Source organism: Stylophora pistillata, chromosome 10 (assembly GCF_964205215.1).
Source record: "Stylophora pistillata chromosome 10, jaStyPist1.2, whole genome shotgun sequence".
Classification (NCBI taxonomy): Eukaryota; Metazoa; Cnidaria; class Anthozoa; order Scleractinia; family Pocilloporidae; genus Stylophora; species Stylophora pistillata.
In genome coordinates, this window is record NC_142528.1 from 10,064,997 (window position 1) to 10,089,547 (window position 24,551).

The window sequence follows — 24,551 nt, forward strand, 5'->3', positions numbered from 1 at the left end:
CAGGAGTTCGAAAATAACTGCCATTTTGTCTAGTTTGCTTCGTATCAGCCACAAGAGCGCTTCAAAGTTATCCATTTTTATAACTTTCGTGGTTAGAAAAACACCATCTTGGATATTACGTCAATGTGACGTAGCAATAGTCAAACTAGTTCGGCACTTTGCTCTTGTTGACCAGTTTGACCTTTTGTGAAAACAATTTCTACTTCTCCTAACAGTTGATATGAGGTCAAACGTCCTGTGGTTGAATGTCAAAATACATACTAAAATTCAAAAGACGAAGACTTCCAGCGAGATATATATACAAGCATGTAAGTTTTCCTTGTTGATCTTCGCTTCGAACTGAAAGCTATACTTACCTTTTCCATATTGAACACAAATCTCAGTTCTATGAGTTTTTTCAAAGCATTCTATTTTAAGCAAATAAATTGAAGCTCAAAATGGTAGTATATTGTTTGTGGTAAATTTTCAGTCGCAACCCTTGACCAAAGCCGATTTCCAAAATCATGCGCTTTTCCAAGCGGTGTACAAATACATCTGGTCTTTCCCAAGTCTGTTTGAGTTCACCGTGTAAATTTTCTTTGCGCCACCAGTCACATTCTCCTGCGAATAAAAATTAAATGACATTTAATACTTCGCTGGCAAATTATCAAGACAGACACGTTTGCGACAAATACAAATTATCCTTCGTTAGGCAGGCGTTCATATTTCACTGTATCATATATCGATTGGACACGATTAAAATAATTTAAAATTATGTCTTCCAACCAACTACTTGACGTAATTATGCAGTGCTTATGCTTTCAAAAGAATTGGAAAGTTTCATTTTAGCTTCATTTATATTGAAGTAATGTCTAATGTAAACACTGTATGATAGAGGCGACTTTCCGGCGTGCGTCGAAAATAACAATGCTCTACTTCTCACATTTCAAACATTTTTTAATAAAGAATACTGAGTTGAAGCTAATTTTAATTAGCAATAAAGATAAAATAACCTTTGCAAATTAATGTAAAAATGCTGAAACAAACAAAATTGAATTCGTAACAATTAACTTCTGCCTTCTGCCTGCGTTATATTTGACAACTAAGTGTTTCTAATCAATTTTGTTCGTGTTAACGCATACGAAGAGTGATCTTTAAGTCTATCATTTCTAACTTGTTGCGTGCCAACTGGGGCTGATCTTAGTTCCGAACGGCTCGTGTTCATTTATACACCGAAGCTGGGTTCCTGTAACTGCAAAAATAGTTCGTCTCATTCCGAAGTAGCAATGTGATGATGAATCCATAGCGGGCACTGCGGTCTTCTTTCGCAAATAACTATCACTCCAGAACGAGGATTTATTTGAAGAAAAAACCTTTGCTTTCCAAATTGAGTCGGTGTCCTAGTACGTTTAATTCTTAAGAGGATACATTCTCGTTTTCCGTAGGTTTCTCTTGACAGTTGCGGAACCACTCGCGATTTCCAAGACGAGTGACTGAGCGACTGAGCGGGTCGACGTTTCTTCTTGAAATTCATTTTCTTGACTTTCTCTCTCTCTTCTTTTCCCCAACAGAAGTATCTCCTTCCCCTGAACACCAGTCATGTTTCGTTTGAAACATAAATGGGTGTATTACATCCTCTCGGCTAGATTAAAATCCAAGTAGAGAATTTAATAAGTGGCGCCCCCTTCACCGCTGTCCTCCTTGTTTACATCCACTTCAGCAGGGATATAAATTAGCATCTTTGACTATTGCTACGTCATAACAAAGATGGCAGATTTCAATTTGAAAATGCCGATTTTTGGTACGCAATTGCTCGTAACTAAAGCGCCTATAGCTCAAATGAATAACCAGTTATGACAATGCAATCAAGGAACTTTTGTTGTAAGTAAACTTTTTCTAGACCGTACTTTCCCTTTAAGCAAAAACCTGAGGGAAATAACAAATACTAAAGCTTTTAAGAGACATGTAATCAAAGAACTGATTTGTGACATGAACTAGGTTAGATGATAATCATTGCATATAGTTATCATTTAGTGATTTTTGTAGATAGTTTTTACATAGTTTTTATGAATTAGCGATATAACTAATGTATACGTATTCGTTACTATATTTCATTTTCTTTTTAATATTGACACTGAAAAGCCCTTTTTGGGGATGCTTAATAAACTGTATGTATGTATGTCTCTAAAGAAAAATGAGTTTCACATAGACGATGCGAATTCGTCCATTCGCTTTGACGACGGGCCAACACTCGAAACGTCAGCTTTTAACCTTTACGGTGGCCAGTTTACATTGCCAACTTAGTAGATAAAACCAGATTACCTAGTACAGTTTCTTTAGAAACTTACTCCTTATCTCAATAAATGACTTAACCCAACCCACTAGCATTAAAAAATACAAAATGTTTAGAAGAAAGTTTTCCCCCGCCACACCACGCCGTTTGATTAGTATACGCACTCTTTACACGAAAAATTGCCAGTGAATAATAAAACATCTGTAGTTTAATAGGTTTCATATTCATTTGCTGCTCAAAGGCGGTGATAAGTGGGACATCTTATACTAAGGGTATGCCCCACTCAAAATCCCAAAATGCTCTTGCGTTGTTCGTTGGCGAATTTAAACCTCTTTGCAATCTTAACAATGTCAAGTGAGTCGTAAAATCAATCTGTAAGAGTCCACGGGTTGGTATATTTAGTTGGTTAAAAAAGGGAAAAACCTCCAATCTACTATTTCGTTAACTGCGATCATTTTGAATAAAAAAAAAGGATTAGAAAGACCCCACGACTGGATCGTTCACCAGCTAATTTAATACTACACTGAATTCTGATAAGTTCAGCGCGTGGCAATTTCAAGAACACGGTTTCCGTGGAAACGGTTTCTCAGCTAAAATCCCGGTTACGAAAAAAAATCAACCTGAACACTCTTTTTAAATTATCAATCTCAAGATTACCTTGCCACTTAATAAGACTTTTTATTAACATAGCATGCTTGGAATAATACTATGAAAATATCAGCCTTCGAACTCAAAACTTCCAGGGCGGCCTTCGTACCCGGCTAGATATGCACAACATATAGATGCCCTGGAATATGATTAGCCGAGACAGCATCGGTTTTTAACCTTTTTTAATCATTATTCTTTGTGCCACTATATCATTATTCCTGTCACTTTTAAAAAGTGACAGAGATAACTGCGAGTAAATAATTATTACTTTCTACACAAACTGATCAAAAGAGCTCAACGACATGATTTTACAGCAACAATCAATAATTGATAGATTACATTCATACTAATATACTGAAACTAATATAATGATAAAAGTGGGAGTTTAATCGATATAATACATTTTACAAAGTGCATGTAACACAAGGGAGAAACTGGACTTTGTGTCGTGAAACTTTGATCAAAAAATTATCAGTGTGCGCTGCGCTTGTTCGTTTTTCAAATCAAGCTAATGATTTCAGTTCAATTTTGCCTGGCGTATTTCAACTACTACCACGACAAGATTGTTGTTAGGAAGGCGCATCCAAATAAATCATTCAGTTCACTCGTCAAAACACGATATCCATTGCGAAACGAATAAACAGACAAATATTAATCTGAATGGAAATCTTAAGAGAAATAGAAACCTGATCATCAAAGGGTACTAGAGAAATACACAGCATATCAACAAAAAGAAGCGCCGTTAATAAGTCAATGATAAAATTGGTTTTCTCAGTTTTCCACATTAGTCGGTAAACAGTGGCAGTCGATCCCCTTATGATCACCTTTTGGTGATGGCCAATAACTTTGGTTAAGTCGAAATCCTTAAAGAATCGTTTACTTATGTCTTGCACTTTGTATGTCCGTCCGTCCGTTCCTTTTCTTTTGTTTTGTTTTCTTTTTTTTTTGTATATTTTATGACTTATTCTGTCTGTTCTTAACAGAGAGATTTTTTTTTTCTATCTTTACTACTCAAAATTGCTTTTTGAAATTGAAAAACCATATTTAGGTTTTCAAGTGGTCGCACAAAATCACCTTCAAATGGCTTGTGACAGATGTTCTCTCCTTCCCATCCCCGCTACTCCATTTGTTTTGACTATTTTGACAAGGTTTGGAGCAAATTTTGTATTTTCTTTTTCTTTGCTAAAGATTTAAGGAAATGTAAAAGAATGGTTGGCTCTCGTTGCTAACAAACAAGTTCATAAAGACTAAATTCAGGAAAACTACTTTTTTCAAAATCAAGCTAGAGCTTAATTTTATGTAACATGATTTAGGGACCGATTAATTTTTTTTACCGCAGGGGGAGGGGGTGGGGGAGAAGTCGAAGGAATCTGATTGTGTTTGTTACGTCTCGAAAAAATTTATACTTTATTTATGACAAATGATGCCTCCTCCATTCAAGCTGAAAACCATGTGACATGATGCCACCAAACTTCTTTCCCCTCCCCCTTGGGATAAATAGTGATAAAGTGATTGATCACTTACTGTAGAGATAACGACGCCTCTATCAGTCATAAAAGAAACCTTGCACTTTAACATTGCTTCGACACTCGATCGAAAAATTTTCCACTTTTTTTCTATTCATTTAGCGTAGGTAGATTTTCCAAAAAAATCTCCTGCCGTCGAATTGGTGTCCTTTGTCGCGTCATCACAATACCAGTAGTTGTCAAGAAATAACCAGTGATAGTTATACGAAACAAATGCAGTGTATATATATAATCTGTACTCTCTTTCTATAGGAGAGTGTCCCCATTTTCCCACATGTTTCTGTTTGTTTTCATATCCCCAGTCCTTACACTCGATGGCCAACTTAGAGTTGTCATTCCCCATTCTTTGAAAAGACCCGCATGAGACGGGAAGCACCGTCTGTCTGGCCACTGAAGTACTTGGCCACAGCTTCACCGAGGGCGTTGACAGCCGAAGTAACGTGGAAGGTACGTCCGTGTTGTTTGCTGCAGTGGAATCTCAGCTGAGTGAAAGACAGGTGTGTTCTGAGTTCTTTCATGACAGTCGTTATAATACCCTTTTTGTTGTTGGCAAAGTTGCTGATTCCGCGGTATGATGACTCAGCGGTCCTGATTGGGGGAGAAGTGGAGCCGTCCGTTACTAAGTTTGCGACAAGAAGCCAACCTCCTGAAAAAAATACTGTCCTCAGCGTAAATATGTTCTATTTCTATATGCTCTTGCTTTTATTGATTTATCGCACCTTTAAACCCTTCTTTCAGAAACCTGTCATGATTAAGTTAATTCTCTGTAGGTCTACATGCCTTTTAATCGATGCTAAATGAGATTTGACTATGGTTACCACATTTTCAATAAAGCAATGAATAATTAGTGTAGTAGAACTACGTTTTTCTCATGAATAGCCTACCTCCGTCAGTTGTCATGTCACAGTACACCTTTCAAGGGTTTCGTTGTTTTCGGGGTCCATCCAGTACTCCCCATCTCCCTTGAAGTCTTCTGTGTCCCGGATCACCTTACATGAGCGAGCAGGATGCTGGGAACTCCAGCCTTTCTTAGCTACCATAAACAATTAAAAAGGAACCTTGATTTGAAAATCTCCATGGTGGAACCCTTTCTTTACATTGTTTTGCGCCAATTCCACTATAATGTTCAAATGCGCCAGGTAAGTTGAAATAAAATAGTATACCAAGTTGAGTAGGTGAGGCTGAATCAAATATAAAACTGCCTGAGGAAACGCAAAACCTTTTTAAGTATTTTTCATCCGTCGAAATGTTCATTCATATATTTACAGGCAAAAGTTTAAAGCTTTAAAAGAAAACGTAATCTTAATGGAACTTTTCCCCTACAAAATGAAACCCTTACAGTCGGGCGGGATGGCAGTCGCGCTTATTTCCTCGCTTTTACTATTAACCTTGAAATCATGCTGGAATAATATAGAGGCCAGTATATAAGGATTATATACAAAATCGATCCAATCACTAAAAAGGAAATAAACATGCATTTTGCCATGATTATTTGCCGTGTAAAAGTTTTAACGGTACTTACGTCTTTGAGACCATCTTCCTCTGTATCTGGGATGACACTGACCTGCCGTTGTTCGTTCTTCTCGTTCATGAGAAACATCGACACAATTACCCTGGATGAATTGATACAAATTCTAGCCTCACTTGCATTCGAAATGAATATAAGCATATGAAAACTAAACTTCTGACTTACCTGAAATGAGCCATAGTACGTAGATTCTTTCTTTAGTTTAAAATCACCTAGCGTCATATGTCGGGTTTTGCTATTCAGCTCACAAACACGCTTACCCGCATCATTGCCATTGGGATTAACATTACACGACTTGCAACGTCTGTTTCTAATACATTCTAGGTGACACTCGAAATCGTCAAAAACATCAGTTTTGTTGATGACATGACGGAGTAAGGCAAAATCTGTTAGGAAACATTTGAGGGTGGAAATTGTTGATGCAGAAACAAAAGAAACGAAAAATATAGAGAAGCTCATTGGAAGGGTATTACTTACCCACTTGAGTTCCTAAAACTCTTGCACAAAAGTCTCTGTTCACCACCACGAACACCAGGAATACATTGAGGGTCACAGAGACAAACTGAGTCAGCCACGAAGCGTTCGCAGATACTTGACAAACACACAGCAAACAGATTTGGTTGTCGTCGCCTGTTACCTGCGATCAGTAGGAAGCTTATCTTATTTATTGAATAAAGGCTGATAGTTTCTAAAGAAACTGTTTGGGGCTGCGTCGGTGGGGGTAACGAAATAATTTGAATATATCAACAAAGTGGAAATGGTAAATTGACCACGTTTACCCTGTTTCTGTCGTTCAAGCGGGTTACCACCGCGCCCAACTTATTGAACGACATTCAGCACTACAAGCGTCACAAAAGGAAGATTCCGACCGCATTCCATTCACTCTCACGTTTCAGCCTCGCAACCACTAAGTTAAATCCATCATTCTTAAAAACTTTAAGTTACTTCAAAACGATCCAGAGACAAGCACTATGTTTTCGCAGCCTCCGCTCATTTCATTCAAACGCGACAAAAACATAGGCAATTTTTTGGTCAGAAGTTCTTTACAGATTAATGACCAACCAGGCACTTTTAAATGCGCTCGTGCACGATACAAAACGTGTCCTTTCATTCACAACACTGAGAAAATATCAGGACCCAAACGATCCATTAAGATCACCGATCACTTCACGTGCACCTCCGCCAATGTAATCTATTGCATAACTTGCACTTATTGCAAAAAGATTTACATCGGTGAAACAGGCAGAAGACTAGGTGACCGATTCCGAGAACACCTTCGCGACGTGGAGAGGAATGACAAGGACACATCGAAACCAGTCGCTAGACATTTTAATTTACCTACTCATTCTAAGCAACATATGGCAATCTCCGGTCTTTCCTCACACTTAGGTAGCACGGAAAGCCGTAAAACTCTTGAACAAAAGCTCATCTTTCAAACCGGCACTCTAAATCCCACAGGTATCAACGAACGCTTTTCATTCCACTAATTTATTCGTGTTTTTCTCGTTGCCATGTTCCCACCAATAACGTAGCTCCATTTTCTGCCTTTAAAAGCACACACAACCCACAATTCCTCTATTCGCTCCGACGAAGGGCTAACGCTCAAAACGTCAGCTTTTATAATCGTAACGGTGGCCAATTTACCATTTCAACTTTGTTGATATATTCAAATTATTATCTTATTTATTATTGATAACTGTTTTGTTTACCCTCCACGTTGAACTGAGCTTCCTGAAACCAGTTGGAGAAAGGGGTTTTAATCACCCTCCATTAAAATAAGCTATCATAATTGTCATAGGGAAGTAGACTGAATAAACCACATAATGATCTTAAACGGCTGGCAGTGAAAAGCTACACGATCTCGCTCAGCCTTGTGGCTTTTCCATCTCACAAAATCGATCTCGTTGAAATTTAATGTTCCAAACAACTCACGGTAATAATGAAATAGTCACCAGTATTGTAGCTCTGAGAATTTTCAAGTAGCTAATCTCTTTGGTGTGGCGTTTGATGCGCATTTTGGCGAATAAACTCGTCTTTGCCAAGATCTTCACAATGGATTCGACAAAGTTGTCACATACGGGAGGCTTAGTTTATTATCAGCAACATCAGTTTGGTTCATGACGTGACCAAATTTGTACAAAATATTTCCATGCGTAAATTGTTAATGACGGAACAGTGACGGTTGCAGAAAATTCGTTGTTCGCCACAACGAGCAAACCCACCAGGAATGTGTATTATTAATACAAACTAGGTCCACGACTAAGCTTGCGTGTTCTTTGCTGTTATACAAATCATTCTCCATTTTTACTTCTTTCAACTTTCACGCGGAACATCACCTCGAACCTGCCAGAGCCTTCGACATAGTTGACTGTGAGAAGGAGCTTAGATAATCTTATACTGATGGCGGATAAAAGCTGCGTGCATGCATTCAGTCCCAAAAAAGCAATTGATAAAAACAGAATTCATAAAGTGCCCTCTTCGAACTGTAACCACCGACTTGTTTATCTTCGAGAGTGACATATTCAAATGGAAATTGATATAACAAACTTCGTATCTCATGCAACTCTGAGTCTGACATTATCTTTCTGATCTGTTGGATCGATTCTGTCGTTTATCTTTCTGATCTGTTGGATCGAGTCTGTCGACCCCGTTGCTGACTTGTGTCTAACAAATAAAATTTTTCTAAAATTTTTTTAAAATTTTTTTTTTAACAAATAAGATTTTTCTCTTGTATTAAAAATTTTTTAAATAAAATTTTGTACCGAATAATTCTATTCAGTGCTGTTGAATGCTTTTGAATTCAAATAAATCATTGAACTGCAAAATACTTACCCTGAAGCGCTGCTCGAAGATGTGAACTCGTGGTTTGAAAAGCTGCTAAAGATGGCAGGAATTTTTAATGGAACAATGGGAACTGCAAAGCACATAATTTTTGCACAGAATCAAAGGCCACCCATGCTACCAATTGCTGTAATTGTGCAGTTTGATAAGGACGATTACATAGGTCCAAGCTTTTGTGAAAATATGCCTAATTGTGTGCCTATTTTTCCAGTAACATCTCATATTAATGATACAAATGGACTAAATCTTGAAAGACAGCAGCTGCCATTAAAACTTGCATGGTCCATAACCATTCATAAGTCACAAGGGCTAACCCTTAAGAAATCATGGGTAGACTTAGGACCTTCTGAAAACGTTGCAGGACTAGCCTATATTGCCTTGTCAAGAGTACGTAAACTTTCTGATCTTGTGATTGAGCCAATGGGCTTTGAAAGACTTCAGTCAATTAAGAAGACATCAAATTATAAATTCCGTTTGTTAGAAGAAGCTAGGTTAAACATTTTGGCAGAAAAGACTTTGCATAATTACGAAAACAACTTGCAGTGAAACTGCATTATTACATTTTACAGTATCTACCACTAATTAAGTAAATAGATAGATAGATAGATAGATAGATAGATAGATAGATAGTTTATTCAAATATACCTAGCAGCCTTGCGGCAGAATTGCGTATATTACAATAATGTAATTAAATAAATATATTATATAACGTATACAAGAATATTCAAAATTATAACAATTAAAAAATCTATGAGCTAAAACCTATCTATATTTATTATTATTATTTAATATTTATAAATATTACCATCAAAACTTCTAACCTAAAAATTTTTAAATATACACTTGTCATTTAAATGTTTTATCAGTGTAATAAAGGTCACTAACAAATCATTCAATTCTCAGCTAACAGATGGATTATTCTGCCAGCCCAAGTCCTGCAAAGAGAGCTAAGTATGGGATCCCTAAATCCCCAGCTTCAACACCTCTGTCAAGCTCAACTACAAGTAAGTTTCCTCTATTATGTAATGTATTAATACTACTAATAATTTATTACTCTTGTGTCTTCTATTACTTACGCAGATTTCTGCTTAACAGAACATTAAATTTTTGTCCTGAATTTAATTATTTTTTTCACAAATTATTTCTCTTTTTAACAGATTACACTGCATACATTCAGGACGTTCAAGAGGTACAAGAAAGTAAATCCTCCAGAAATCTGTACTTTAACATCAGCCTGCTAACTGCAAAAGACAAAACTCAGTTGGTAAGAGTCATGGTGCAAAGAGGAGAGTCTTCCAAGCGCCAACTTTTTCTTCAAAAGATGCAGACACAGCAACCCGTAACACTCTCCAACCTACAAGTTGCATCAAGCAACATGGTGTTCATAAACAAGGGAACAGTTATTCAATATGCACCACCACATTCCATCCAGTTTCAATTCCAACCACTGGCCCCAATGACATCAACACCCCGGGATACCATTCTTAAGAACCACAACTCGGGGAATTTTACTGCTTCTGGCTGCATTAAATGGCTTGGAGAACCTTCCAAACCAGAACATGCAAAAAAACAAATGGTAAGAGAAGCTGAAATAACAGACCCCACTGGAACTATTAATCTATCAGTCTGGGATAGTCACATCCAGCAAATAGAAGACTATAATTCTACATTGTGACCAACCGCAAACTGAAGCAGTAATTTGGAAAACGTCTTGCCACCACAGTTAACACAACGATAACGAAAGCACAAGAGCACGACATCTCCCATGTGGAGCCTCCGCACAAACAAGCAAACTGGGTATGCTGTCCTGAAATTTTGAACATTTACCCAACTGTCTATCCAGTGTGCAACAACAAAGACTGTAGCAAGAAAATTAGTGAAAACCCTGGGTCCAAGATTGTTCGTTGTCTACACTGTAACAGAGCAATGCTTCCGGAAGAACTGCTATATTGAAATGAACATTAACTTTCATCTATAAAAACAGGACCAGCACTTTTCAGTGACAGCATTTTCATAGATTGTGGGAAAACTTCCTCCAAGAAGACATCTTGCAGTACAAAGACAACATTGACGATCTAACTGAAAAATTGCTGTTGCTCGAAAATGTAGATTTTGAGCTTTCTCAGAACAACAAACTTGTTCTAAGTATGAAAGCCCATGTCTCAACTTCACAGGAAAAGTGAACAGCTAACTGTCTGGTAAAAAAAAACTGTTAAGTTGAACAGACACTAGTGAAAATTTAACAAAAGAGTTACAATTTATGATATTAGATTGATTTTGCTTGGCCCATGAAACAATATCAAACAATCAGTGCGTAATAGTCAAAACTTAACAAAAGAAAGCCATGGAATAAGTGTGTAATACTAACTCATAGTGTAGTAACTATTTACGGACCAAATAAAATCACTCTGACCACAGTCGTTTCAAGTGATACCGTTAAAAAACTTAATAAGCTGATTTAACTTACCCCATGAAACAATTTCTGTTAAGTGCACAATAGTCAAAATTAAACAGACAAAACAATGGAGTAGCAACTTTTTCGCGGACAAAGAAAAATCACTCGAATTTGTTTTGTCCTTTTTGTTAGTTTTTTTTTTGGTAAATTTCTGGCCTGATTAAAAAAAATTTCTCCAAAAGAACTAACTATGCTATTATAATACAAAATATGGTTAAAAAGAAGTAGTAGATTGCATGGTTGTAGTGACTTTATATTTCCTTCTTTAGGCCTAAATGGATAGATTGCAGATAATTATATTTTATACCAATACATTGTACATGGTTACAGCTGATTATTGTTGTTGCAATGGTTATTGTCAGTAATGATTTTTCCCAACAAGTCAATAACACACAAATTTATTAAGTTCCTGTTACCCAAGTATTAATTTTACAATTGGAATAGATTTATATTCCCTGATTTATAGAGAAATATACTGCAGATGATTATATTTTTATAGATTTATACATTGTTGCAAGTTTGGTTATTGTTGTTGTTATGGTTATTATAATGATTTTTCCCAACAATTACTCAAATTTTTAACGTACAATACATTCCTGTTACACAGAATATTAACTTTACAATTGAAATACATTTATATCAACTGATTTATGGATAATATATTGCAGGTAATTATACATACAATACGTTGCTGTTTCACAAAACAAAACTGTATGAATGTAATAGATTTCACTGTCAAATTTAAAGAGAAATATGCTAACCAGTTACATGGATGTTAACTTCAATAAATATTCAAACGTTTCTTTTTTAACATTCATATGCACAGTATTTATATCCAGGAAAAACCATATACAGATGTTAAACAGATCTTCAAAAGCGGGAGCAGCTTTAGTGAAAACTATTACTACTTTATCCAGTAAACTGGTTTTACATCACCAACTCTTTTTACTGGCGTTAAATAGTCTTTGTTGCAGAATGTGACCTCATACATGTATTACATAAGTGATAACAATAAAACATCCCCGGATCTTGTTCCTTTCGGTCGCAGGGACCAAATTTTAGTCCCTGCGACCACAGAAATGTGTAGTTCACACGAAGGGACTAGTCGCATGAAACTGGTCGCTGGGACTAGTTGCAGGGACTAGTCCCCTCGTGTGTGCCGACCTTAATACGAGGGCGCTGATCGAGTAGGCGAGTTCGTCTTTCGTTTAGTTTAATGCTTATACATCCTATCCCTGGTAAGACGCCTCTATCGCAGGCCTCTGAAGGACTCCTGAGTGACTTGGTGGAGCCATTTAGATCGAGACATCAAAGTATTGAGACGGATGAAAGAAGTTGGAAGCAACTCTCTCTCAGTCAAAGGCTTTATGTTGAATGGCACAGTAGGGAAGACAGAAAGCTGTGAAGTGTGTCCTTCCCTTGTTACAATCGAAACCTATTAGTCATCACCACTGATTCTTTTTTAAATCAGATACAACAATAATGTAACAAAGAATTTGATATAGTATTTTGAGCTACAATTATTGCAAAAGGTATTACGTGTTAAGAAACTTTAGGATTCTAATTTTTGTGTTTATGACAACAATAATAACTTCGTATGATGCACGATCCTCGCAGTAGATAGGGCTATTTAAGCAATAGCGAAAATCAGACCTGAAAAAAAATCAGGCCTGTACGGGATTCGAACCACTGACCTCTGCGATACTAGTGCAGCGCTCTTACCAATTGAGCTAACAAGCCAACTGGGAGCAGGCCGTTAAGTTGATTCGTAATAAACCCGTGAAAGTGATAAATCAGATACAATGAAATATATGAAGTTCATATATTTTGAACTGCGGTATTAGATACGTATGATGCACGATTAATTTTACAATTGGAATAGATTTATATTCCCTGATTTATAGATAAATATACTGCAGATACGGTATTAGATACGTGCATCATACGTATCTAATACCGCAGTTCAAAATATATGAACTTCATATATTTCATTGTATCTAATAATAACTTCATAGGTCATAGAGTCCTCAACGTACATATATCCTCCAGAGATCACTTGTAGAAACATTGCCGCGTTAATCAGCGCGTTCGAGGCTGTTCTGTTCTGTTGAAAGAAGCCAATGATATTTGGCTGACGATCAGACTACAAGATAACTTTTCAGTGAGTTAGTAACCGGGTCTTGAGAGACTGATTCGAGTAAGGCAAAATCTGTTAGGAAACATTGGCAGGTGGAAACTGTTGATGTAGAAACAAAAAAAAATCAAAAATATAGTAAAGCTCATTGGCAGGGTATTACTTACCCACTTGAGTTTCTAAAACGCTTGCACAAAAGTTTTGGTTCGCCACCACGAACGCCAGGAATACAGTAAGCGTCACAAAGGCAAACTGAGTCAGCCACAAAGCGTGTATGTCATTAGCAACTATTTGATAAACACACGGCAAACAAATTTGGTCGTCGTCGCCTGTTGCCTGCGATATAGGAAGCTTATCTTATTTATTATTGATAACTGATTTGTTTACCCCCCACGTTGAACTGAGCTCCTAATTGAAACCAGCTGAAGAAAGGGTTCTAATTCAACACCATTGAAATAAGCTATCATATTTGTTATACGGACATATATTAGACAGAATAAACCACATAATGATCTTTAAACGGTTGACAGTTATATACGACATCACTCAGCCTTGTCCCTTTTTCATCGTATATAATCGATCTCGTTGCAATTTAATGTTCTAAACAACTCAACGTAATTATGAAACGGTCGCCACAAAGTTAATTTATTGTAGCTCTGAAAATTTTCAATTAGCTAATCTGTTTGGCGTTTGATGCGCATTTCTGACGAATAAACTCGTCTTTGTCAAGGTCTTCAGTATGGTTTTGACAAAGTTGTCGCATAGGGGAGGCTTAGTTTCTCATCAGCAACATCAGTTTGGTTCATGACGTGACCAATTAAGGTGAAGTTCCATGTGTAAATTGTCGATGGTGGAACTGTGACCATAACGCATTGAAGCTGATTCTGGGTTTTGGAACATAGTATTTAGAGACGTTCCTGTTTGTTCAAAAGTTTTTATTATATCGTAATTTCCTCACATGGACTGAACGCTTATTTAGACAACTTTACATTCTACAGAAACTGATTAAATGAGCTTCTTGCAATGTCCAATATTACACATTTAATATATACAATACATTCATGCAAATATCTATTTAGAGTAATTTAGAAGTTATGATTTACATTTCAGTCTCTACGATATAAGCACCTGCTCTCCTTACTTAACAAGCCTTTCTCTTTTGGTTTAGACAAAACGTTTTTCTTCGATATTCAAAACTTTTCCTTTTAAACCAATGAAATGAATATTTTCAAATGCATACCCCGTTATTTGAAATCTTGAATTTGGTCATGGAAATTAGAATTCGAATTGTTTGACATCCTCAATTACCTTCAAATGTCAAGGTTTGCAAATAAACTGACAGTGGTTATTCCAATTATAGTTTATAGTCATGTGTTTTACTCTCTGTTTCAGAAAGAGAGAACCCTTGCGAACTTGGAAGGAATTTAAATGGAAGCAATTACATGACCTTACTTTTAACACAGTCGGCTTTCACACAAAGTTATGTTACAAATATGTCACCTCTGTGAAAATAATATAGAATATCAAACAAATGATGGTGCCCATTCACACAAAATGAAATGAAATGATGATTATTTAGCAAATTCTCGAGAGTTTGAAAGTACTCTTGTCACCTGAAACATCCTCTCAAGCGAAAAATTATGTTGATTATATCTTATTTTCTTTTCGTTCTTCGTTATTTTACACTCACACGCATTATGCACCGATCATTTCAAAGCTTCAACATCCCCCGGGCAACCCAATTTGTTTGTCGTCTATACGGGGGGAAGCCGGAAGGGAGAATTTGAACCGGAAGCGTTATATCTTTCAATATGCGGTGTTTAATGGTAAATAGTTCACTTTAGCCAGAAAATGGCTCAAAAGAAAAGTTGTGCAAGGTCTAGGTTTTAAAACAATCAAAATGTAGAAACTAACGGCTGCTGATTTTGCCTTCAACAAAACATTGGGTGGGCATTTGAAGCAACCTGCTTGAAGCGTTTGAAAACACGAGTGACCAAGTTGGAATTGGTTTTAGTTTTGCATTTGATTGGTTGAGATGGTGGCGGGCGCAAGTTTTCTGGACCAACCACAAAGCAAACTAAAGCAAAACCAATGCAATCTAGGATCACTTTCAATACTCAATAGAATACTGCGCGCTCTGTATCGATGTTAGATCAGACTAACTAGTGTGAGTAAAGACTTCTGAATACAGGGAACGTACCCAAAATATCTAACGTACATAAATTTTCCAGAAATCACCGGCAGACACTGCACCTCGAAAATCGTCGCATTCAAATCGTTTTTGTGATGGCTGAATATTCCAGTGATACTTATACCAGACGATCACAACATGATCGTACAATCTGTTCTCATTGCGATTAGAAGAGCTCCATTTACCAACATTATCCGTTTTATTGCCCTCGGTCCCCCACTTTTGGCAGACATTGGCTAATTCTGAGATGTCATCTTCCATTCTGACAAAAGATTCACACGAATATGGCAGCACATCTGTCTCACCGCTGAAGTACTGGACCACAGCTTCTCCAAAGCTATTAGCAGCTGTGGTTAGATGGAACGTCCGGTTCAATCGTTTGCTGCAGTGGAATCTCAGCTGAGTGAAATTCAAGTGTGTTCTGAGCTCATTCATGGCCGTTTTTCTCAGCAAAATGTTGTTCTTCTGATATTTGCTGATGGCATGGTACGACCTCTCAAACAACAGCGGAACGGAACTGCGTCTTGAACTGGCCATCACAAGGTTGGAAACAAGAAGCCAACCTCCTGAAACGGCATAAACTTGCTTTCAACTTGGCTCATCGCCAAAATGTTTACACCTCCAGTCTTGAACAATAGAAATATGTTTTTTCGCGTGTATACTCAGTTTATGGAAAAATAGCGTAAGTTTGTAGTATGTAAATGTTTGAAGATGGCATCCTAGTGGGGAAAGGCGCTGAATTTGCTGTCTGCAAAATGTGCCATTCGTTGGGCACGTGCAGGATAGTCACAACCCCGGCGCTTTAGATATATTTTATGCTAATAGATAGTAAGAAAAGAGTTTTAATAAAGCATGTGATGAAAAGAAACCTTTATGATTAGTCGTAAACTAGAAAAATGAAATACGATTTTTTGCAAAAAGCACAGAAATTTTATAGAGGCAAGCAGAAGCCGGTAAATAAAATTTCTTCACCCTTGCGCTTGCAACCTATCGTCAGTCTGAAGACCCATGATTTGGTTTAAGATGCTTAAACGATAACATTCCAATAATGGTTGATGTCGGAGCACGCCAGACGAAGAGTTCATTTTAGAACACTCATCTGATCAACACTGGCTGAAAAGTAACCTACAATACAACTATCGCTCACCTCCGTCAGTTGACATGTCGCAATAGACCTTTAAAGGGTTTCCATTGTTTTCAGGGTCGATCCAGTACTCCCCATCTCCTATTGAGTCACCTGTGTCCTGGATCATCTTACATGAGCGAGCTGGATGCTGGGAACTTGAACCCTTCTTAGCTACCAAAAAAAAATTATAAAGTACAATGTAACCTTAATTTGAAAATCTTTATGACGGAACCCTTTCTTAACATTTTTTGCGCCAATTCCCTAATGATGTTTAAATGCACCAGGTAAGTTAAAATAAAATGGTATACCAAGTTGAGTAGGTGAAGGTGAATCTAACATAAACCTGCTTGGAAAAACGCCTGACACCCATCGAAACGTTCAATCATATACTTACAGACAAAAGTTTACAATTTTAAAAGAAAACGCGCACTCGCAAGGAACTTTTTCCTACAAAATGACACCATTACAGTGGGGCTATATGGCGGTTTCGCTTATTTCCTCGCCTTTACTATTATCCTTGAAAACATGCCGAAATAATATGGAGGCCAGTATACAGATTATACGCAAAATCGATCCAATCACTAAAAAGGAAACAAACTTTCATTTTGCCATGCTGTGTAAAAGTTTTACGGTACTTACGTGTTTGACACCATCTTCCTTTGTATCTGGGATGACACTGACCTGCCATTTTTCGTTCTCGCTCATGAGAAACATCGACACAATTACCCTGAATGAATTGATGTTAATTTTAGCCTTACTTGGATTCGAAATAAATATACACATATTAAAACTAAACTTCTGACTTACCTGAACCGAGCTATAGTACGTAGATCCTTTCTTTCGTTTAAAATCACTTGGCCTCATCTGTCGGGTTTTGCTGTTCAGCTCACAAACATGCTTACCCGCATCATTGCCATTGGGATTAACATTACACGACTTGCAACGCCTGTTTCCAATACACTTTAGGTTACATTCGAACTCGTCGAAAACATCAGTTTTGTTGATGACATGACCGAGTAAGGCAAAATCTGTTAGGAAACATTTGCAGGTGGAAATTGTTGATGTAGAAACAAAAAAATAAATAAAAAATAAAGTAAAGCTCATTGGTAGGGTATTACTTACCCACTTGAGTTTCTAAAACGCTTGCACAAAAGTTTTGGTTCGCCACCACGAACACCAGGAATACAGTGAGCGTCAGAAAGACAAACTGAGTCAGCCACAAAGCGTGCATGTCGTTCGCAACTACTTGATAAACACACGGCAAACAAATTTGGTCGTCGTCGCCTGTTGCCTGCGATATAGGAAGCTTATCTTATTTATTATTGATAACTGATTTGTTTACCCCCCACGTTAAACTGAGCTCCTAATTGAAACCAGCTGAAGAAAAGGTTCTAATTCAACACCATTGAAATAAGCTATCATATTTGTTATACGGATATATATTAGACTGAATAAACCACATAATGATCTTTAAACGGCTGACAGTTAAAAGCTATATACGACATCACTAAGCCTTGTGGCTTTTTCATCGCATATGATCGATCTCGTTGCAATTTAATGTTCCAAACAAGTAAACGTAATTATGAAACGGTCGCCACAAAGTTAATTTATTGTAGCTCTGAAAATTTTCAATTAGCTAATCTGTTTGGCGTTTGATGCGCATTTTTGGCGAATAAACTCGTCTTTGTCAAGGTCTTCAGTATGGTTTTGACAAAGTTGTCGCATTGGGGAGGCTTAGTTTATCATCAGCATTATCAGTTTGGTTCATGACGAGACCAATTAAGGCAACGTTCCATGTGTAAATTGTCGATGGTGGAACTGTGACCATAAAGCACTTAAGGTGATTCTGGGTTTTGGAACATAGTATTTAGAGACGTTCCTGGTTGTTCGAAAGTTTTTATTATATCGTAATTTCCTCACATGGACTGAACACTTCTATAGACAACTTTACATTCTACAGAAACTGGTTAAATGAGCTTGTTGCAATGTTCAATATTACACATTTAATATATACGATACATTCATGCAGATATCTATTTAGAGTAATTTAGAAGTTATGATTTACATTTCAGTCTCTACGATATAAACACCTGCTCTCCTTACTTAACAAGCCTTTCTCTTTTGGTTTAGACAAAACGTTTTTCTTCGATATTCAAAACTTTTCCTTTTAAACCAATGAAATGAATATTTTCAAATGCATACCCCGTTATTTCAAATCTTGAATTTGGTCATAGAAATTAGAATTCGAATTGTTTGACATCCTCAATTACCTTCAAATGTCAAGGTTTGCAAATAAACTGACAGTGGTTATTCCAAATAATTCCATCATGTGAAATGATGAGGATGCGGAATGTTATAGAAATAAGAAAGTTCATTGCGAGAAAGCAAATGAAATCCGAGCAACATTAATCAGCGAAAGGGTGCACTGCAAACCTTGCGAGAAAAATTTTCTTTTTTTATCATAATGGCATGTGGAATTAAGAATTCGAGACTCTTAGAAAATAAAAGATGTCTAGATGTTGTTTTGGAATAGTTTATAGTCATGTGTTTTACTCTCTGTTTCAGAAAGAGAGAACCCCTGCGAACTTGGAAGGAATTTAAATGGAAGCAATAATATCTGACCTTACTTGGAACACAGTCGAGCAAGAAAAGAATATAGAACATCAAACAAATGATGGTGCTCATTCACACGAAATGAAACGAGCGAAAAATTATGTTAATTATATCTTATTTTTGTTTCTTTCTTCGTTATTTTACACTCACACGCAATATGCACCGATCATTTCAAAGCTTCAACATCCCCCGGGCAAACCAATTTGTTTGTCGTCCATAAGGGGGGACGGAGAATTTGAAACGGAAGCGTTATATCTTTCAATAAGGCGGTGTTTAATGGTAAATAGTTCACTTTAGACAGAAAACGGCTCAAAATTAAAGAAAAGCTGGACAAGGTCTAGGTTTTAAAACTAAATCAAAATGTAGAAACTAACGGCTGCTGATTTTGCCTTCAACAAAACTTTGGGAGGGCATTTAACCACAATTTTGTCCCAATGAGCGGGAATTTGAACAAACAAATGTTCAAAAGTCAAATTCCGACGGGTTGTCCGGGAGGGGGGATGTTAAAGCTTCGAATCAATCGGCCCATGATAGTCACGATCGAACACAAAATGTCCGGAGCACGCCTATTCGAACGACGTGCCTATACGGTGAATCACAAATATGAAATGAATTTTGCTTCCCATTCGTGACAGAAAATAATCAGTATAGACCTCAGAAGGAAACGCAGTACGTCGATATCGTATAGCTTTATCCTTTCTGTCCTTTCTTCATGTTTCTTCTAAATTTGGACACATTCGTCACGGAAGTTATTACTCCCAGCAGAGTTAGAATTAATGTAAGAGACAGGGCTGAATAACGTCTGCGCATGTGCGAGATGTCATGCATTACAACAACATCAACCATCGACTTAAAAGGTGTGTGGTTCGATGGAATTCTAGAGGCTTGGTTTATTTAGCGGCACCTGAACATTCTGTGCTGCTTAGTACGCTGCTTACTATGCCTGACATTCACCCTAATCCCGGACCCCAATATGGACAACAAGAGAACTGGCTTGAGGATGGAGTAGACTTAACCACCGCTCATAGGGACAGCAGTAACGGCAGTAACGGCAGAGCAGATACGATCATGTTCCGGAGTCGAAACGATTTATTGTCTCTACGAAGGTTCGCGTTGAAACCTCAAGCTCCCGTGATGAAAACGCTGAAACAGCTGGGAATTCTAAGGTATAGAGGGCGAAGCAGGGTTAAAAACAGAGCGGCAGACGCTTTTTTGAATCCTAGCGAGAGAGCAAGGGATGGTCAAGCCATAGAGGTTGTGAAATCTCGTCGCCCGGTGAAGTCCGGTCCCGTTAGAGAATTAAACGCTAAGAGATGCCTCACTGCATTGCACAGAGAGCCAGTTAAAAGGAAGAACAGCCCTTCGCTTTTTGCGGTACCTAACTGCATGTTTGTAAACATATGCAGTCTGTCGAAGACCAAAAATAGAGTGCGAGCTCCTGTAGCCTTGGAGGCAGATATGTGGAATAATGATATCGATGTGTGCGTCGTGTCCGAAACTCATTTAAAACCGGCGCAACCCGATGCGGTGGTTAATATCGCTGATTATGAAGTCTTTCGCAGGGACAGGAATTGGTCAGGAAAGGATATGCGGAATAAAGGCGGTGTTGCGATTTATATCAGGAAAACTCTGAAAGTGCTTGATGTTTACCGATCAACCGATTATGAAGTCATATGCGTAACTTTGCTTCTTCCCACGGGACATCGCTTTTTAATCTGCGGTGTTTACAATCCTCCAAAGCACAGTTACAATGAAGGTGGCTTAATGAACCATCTATTGTCTTTTGTGGATCAAACAATAGAGTCCTAAAGTGCTTACGTCACGTTTCCATAGCACCGGAATTCTGTGGTCTAAACAAACCAATATGGCGTCCCTAGCGTGACACATTGTCGTTGACCTCGAACACTTCAAGAGCTATAATAGCGCATTTTATCCTCCAATAATAGAAATAAGATAAAGAGAATCAAGATAACCTTTGGCCTTACTATTGAAGAGTATAATAAGCGGACAAAAGCACCTGGTGAGCAATAATTCGAGTCAAAACGCCACGGAGACGAAGTTTGCGATGGGCCAGTGTTTTCATCCAGATTGCAATCACACATCTGAAAGCCACTGCTGCCGATTCTTTTCGTTTCCAGACCAGAAAAAACATAAAACACTCTATGATAAGTGGATATCATTTGTAAGGTGAGTATTTTTCGAAAAATATATATTTCGATGCTGTACCATCGATTAGAAATAGCTGTTTTTTTTTTTTATCTCAAACTGATTCACGATTAGCTGTTTCTCTTTCTTGTCTTATTTCTTTTCTCGCGGCTTTGCCTTTCCTTGTCTTCAGTCTTGATCTAAGATTATTTAGTTACTAAAAAACTATATGATAGTTGTGAGTATCAAAGCTTTTACACTAACTAGTATTAAGTAACAAGCTCAGAGAAATACTCGCTTCGCATTCACGTCTTAGACTACAAGGTTAAGCATGTGACCAACTAAACTTTGGGTTTTTTAAGCGCAAGTATAGTAACTGCTTCTGTCTTTTTCTGTTATAGGAGAGGAGATAGAAAGCCCAGCAAACATTCGCGACTTTGCAGTTGTCACTTTAAAGATGGGCGAAAAGAAAATATGCCAACCATCAGTGACAGAAACAGGCACAAGCTGTTTGATAGTTTGGACTTGCTGCCAGGTACAGGACCAACACCTCCCAGTACACCTACCCCCAAGAAAAAACGGAAAGTGTCTGCCGAGCCCACGAAATTACCAACTGTAGCATCTGTGCTTGAAGAGATTAAAGAGAACTCTGAACCATGTTCCACTGAATGCTCACAAGAGGAAAAGACAAGTTCCAAAGAAGCTCTGCTGTCAATAGAGCTTGATATGACTTCAACAGAACTTGCTAAACACAAGGAAGTGTCAAGTTACTATAGTGCACACTACTCTGCTAAGAGCTTGAGCCCTGAGGTGATACGGATGGAGACAGGTCTACCCACTAAGGATGTTTTTGATATTGTTGTGGGATATGTTTCAAGATTCAAGGGTGAAATAAACTATTATGCTGGATGGAAGGTTGAGGCGATCACACTTGAGGACCAGATATTTATCACTCTGATGAAACTGAAACAAAATTATACCAATCTACATTTAGCCCAGTTGTTTTCATGCAGTGTTGCAACTGTTGCTAACATAGTACTAACTTTTGTCCATGTTCTGCATTCTCTCCTGTTCAAAGACATCATGACAACTGTGCCATCTAGAGAAAAGAACAAGATGTGTTTGCCATCTTCTTTCACTGAGTACAGCAGTTGCCGCATTGTGATTGATTGTACAGACATTGAAATTGCTGCACCTAAGCTCATGTCCCAGCAGAATGCTACATATTCCAGCTACAGGGGAATGAACTCTTTCAAAGTCATTATAGGGGTTGCCCCAAATGGAGTTATAACCTATGTTAGTGATCTTTTTCCTGGCTCAGTCAGTGACAAGGTCATGGTTAAAGAGTCTGGGTTTTGTAAACATTTGAGTGCTGGTGATCTTGTTCTGGCAGACAAAGGTTTTCTCATCAGCAATGTAGTTCCAAGAGGTGTTTCAGTGAACATACCACCATTTCTCAACAATGGAAAGTTTACAGAGAGTGAGGCAAGGGCGACAAAATCAATAGCTCGATGTCGCATCCACGTAGAGCGTGCAAATGCAAGACTTAAGAGTTTTCGCATCCTTGGCTTCATCCCAGCATTTTTGAGGTGCCATGCTGACAAGCTATGCCAACTGTGCTCAGCTCTTGTTAATTTGCAGTATCCATTGATCAAGGATGGCTGCGAAGACTTTGAATTTGACTGAATAGAACTTTTTTTCAACTAAATTATAGTACAATGAGTTTTTAATATTATTTTTGTATTACTAGAAGCCCTACTGTAACAGATCAAATGGTATTGACATAGCTTTGGTCAAAAATATGATGTGGTCAGTTTTACATTTTTCTGATATTCATCTCCTTTATGTTCATTAATACAAACTACTATGTGTTCTGTGAAAATAGATTATAATGAAAACCAGTGACATTCTTAAATTGTCATTTCAACTAAATCCAGGTCAGGGGCATGTGACCAGTATGGAATTCTTTCGTCCAGTAGTTCCAAGTGTGAAAGTCGTGCTGGCTTAAAGGTTTTACTTTTGTGTCTGTGAAGCTGGGAGCCTGAGTCCAGGTGTATAAAACTAAAGCCACACTTCAATTAGCTTAAGGGATGGTGAGAGGTAGTCAGAAAAAATAACCTGTGCTGCATGGATTTTGTTTTGGCTCTCTCCCCTTCCCTTTGCATTGCTATGCAAGCCTACTTAAGTGTGGCATAAGTTTTATGTACCTGGGCCCTGTTGAGTAACCAGGATAAGTGTTACCAGCTACCAGTAGCCATTGGTTGCAAAAAAAAAAATTGTTTAAGCTTGCTTTCAGGAAGAATGTAATTTATTATTAAGTTACTATGCTAAATGGAAAAATGTGGGTTCTTTATCTTGTGTCTCTATCTGAGTGTAGAATATGTAATGTTATATTAAGAAATTAATGTATGAAATTTAAAAAAATACCTTTTAACATTAGCTACTGCCTATTTACATTAGCTCCCACTCCCCCCCCCCCCCCCCCACTCTGATTATGTCCAGCATCTGTGCACCACTTTTCAAAGTTCTCCCTCGGTAATCTTTGGGAATAGTTGATGAAAGTAAAAATCACTCAAGATAGTAATATTGTGCTCCCAAGATTCATCTCGTTCAATCTTGATAACTACACTATCCTTTGTGGTCCATACAACAAAGTAGCAGAATTTGCGCTTTGTCAGGAACATCTGGCCTTGACACTGATGCCAGTAAACATGTGTGGTAGACAGCGTATAATTCCCTTCCTTCTCCTCCAAGTAAAAGTCTTTGTGCCCACAAGCTTCCTTGATTGTCGCATTTCGATGTGTGTAGGGGCACTTACACTCAATCACCGAGTCGTCTCCCACAAGTCCATCAGGGGAAGCACCCAGAACTCCCGACTCGTGTAGCCAAAGGCCGGTCTGTACAGGTGTAAAGTTTGTGATGTTGGTGAAGGATTTCAGGGCCTCAGTCTCATTGTCCTGTCCCCATGCAATTGCTTTAACTCCACTCAAGTTGTATTCCCCAAGTAGTCGCTTGATAAGAGACGGTGTAACTCTTTTTGCCTGGAGGACGGAGCCAAAATTACTGGCAGTC

General features: G+C 37.8%; 4 protein-coding genes and 1 pseudogene across 5 annotated transcripts in view; 2 read left to right on the forward strand and 3 right to left on the reverse strand.

The window, feature by feature from the left end:
* Window positions 1-3,286: 3,286 nt before the first annotated feature.
* LOC111343189 (uncharacterized) lies at window positions 3,287-8,276 on the reverse strand (annotated as a pseudogene). The gene is made up of 6 exons (XR_015992793.1): window positions 8,223-8,276; window positions 6,452-6,611; window positions 6,140-6,360; window positions 5,969-6,059; window positions 5,331-5,479; window positions 3,287-5,092 (listed from the first exon to the last, which is right to left on the reverse strand). The product of XR_015992793.1 is annotated as an uncharacterized LOC111343189 (transcript).
* Window positions 8,277-8,857: 581 nt separating this feature from the next.
* LOC111343182 (ATP-dependent DNA helicase PIF6) lies at window positions 8,858-9,361 on the forward strand. Its single transcript, XM_022950338.1, has one exon. The coding sequence runs from the start codon at window positions 8,858-8,860 to the stop codon at window positions 9,359-9,361; it is 504 nt and encodes a 167-aa protein (XP_022806073.1).
* Window positions 9,362-14,942: 5,581 nt separating this feature from the next.
* LOC111343198 (uncharacterized) lies at window positions 14,943-18,044 on the reverse strand. The gene is made up of 5 exons (XM_022950353.2): window positions 17,844-18,044; window positions 17,529-17,749; window positions 17,361-17,448; window positions 16,743-16,892; window positions 14,943-16,161 (listed from the first exon to the last, which is right to left on the reverse strand). Exons 1-5 carry the CDS (start codon window positions 17,950-17,952, stop codon window positions 15,614-15,616), a joined length of 1,116 nt encoding a protein of 371 aa, XP_022806088.2. The 5' UTR covers window positions 17,953-18,044; the 3' UTR covers window positions 14,943-15,613.
* Window positions 18,045-21,143: 3,099 nt separating this feature from the next.
* LOC148721762 (uncharacterized) lies at window positions 21,144-23,832 on the forward strand. The gene is made up of 2 exons (XM_088735132.1): window positions 21,144-21,521; window positions 21,881-23,832. The coding sequence occupies exons 1-2, from the start codon at window positions 21,400-21,402 to the stop codon at window positions 23,163-23,165; spliced, it is 1,407 nt and encodes a 468-aa protein (XP_088591258.1). The 5' UTR covers window positions 21,144-21,399; the 3' UTR covers window positions 23,166-23,832.
* Window positions 23,188-24,551, reverse strand: part of LOC148721763 (uncharacterized) — a 2,274-nt gene continuing 910 nt past the window's right edge. The window contains exon 2 of the mRNA XM_088735133.1: window positions 23,188-24,551. This exon is cut by the window's right edge and continues 524 nt beyond it. Within this exon, the coding sequence (XP_088591259.1) occupies window positions 23,999-24,551 (553 nt within the window). The 3' untranslated portion in view covers window positions 23,188-23,998.

Coding starts and splice junctions, on each gene's coding strand:
- LOC111343198 (XM_022950353.2), bottom strand. CDS start 17,952: ATGCACGCTTTGTGGCTGACTCAGTTTGTCTTTCTGACGCTCACTGTA. Junction 17,750..17,843: donor CGTTTTAGAAACTCAAGTGG/GTAAGTAATACC, acceptor GTTTCCTAACAG/ATTTTGCCTTACTCGGTCAT. Junction 16,893..17,360: donor AGGAAGATGGTGTCAAACAC/GTAAGTACCGTA, acceptor TTTTTTTGGTAG/CTAAGAAGGGTTCAAGTTCC.
- LOC111343182 (XM_022950338.1), top strand. CDS start 8,858: ATGGCAGGAATTTTTAATGGAACAATGGGAACTGCAAAGCACATAATT.
- LOC148721762 (XM_088735132.1), top strand. CDS start 21,400: ATGGGCCAGTGTTTTCATCCAGATTGCAATCACACATCTGAAAGCCAC. Junction 21,522..21,880: donor AAGTGGATATCATTTGTAAG/GTGAGTATTTTT, acceptor TTTCTGTTATAG/GAGAGGAGATAGAAAGCCCA.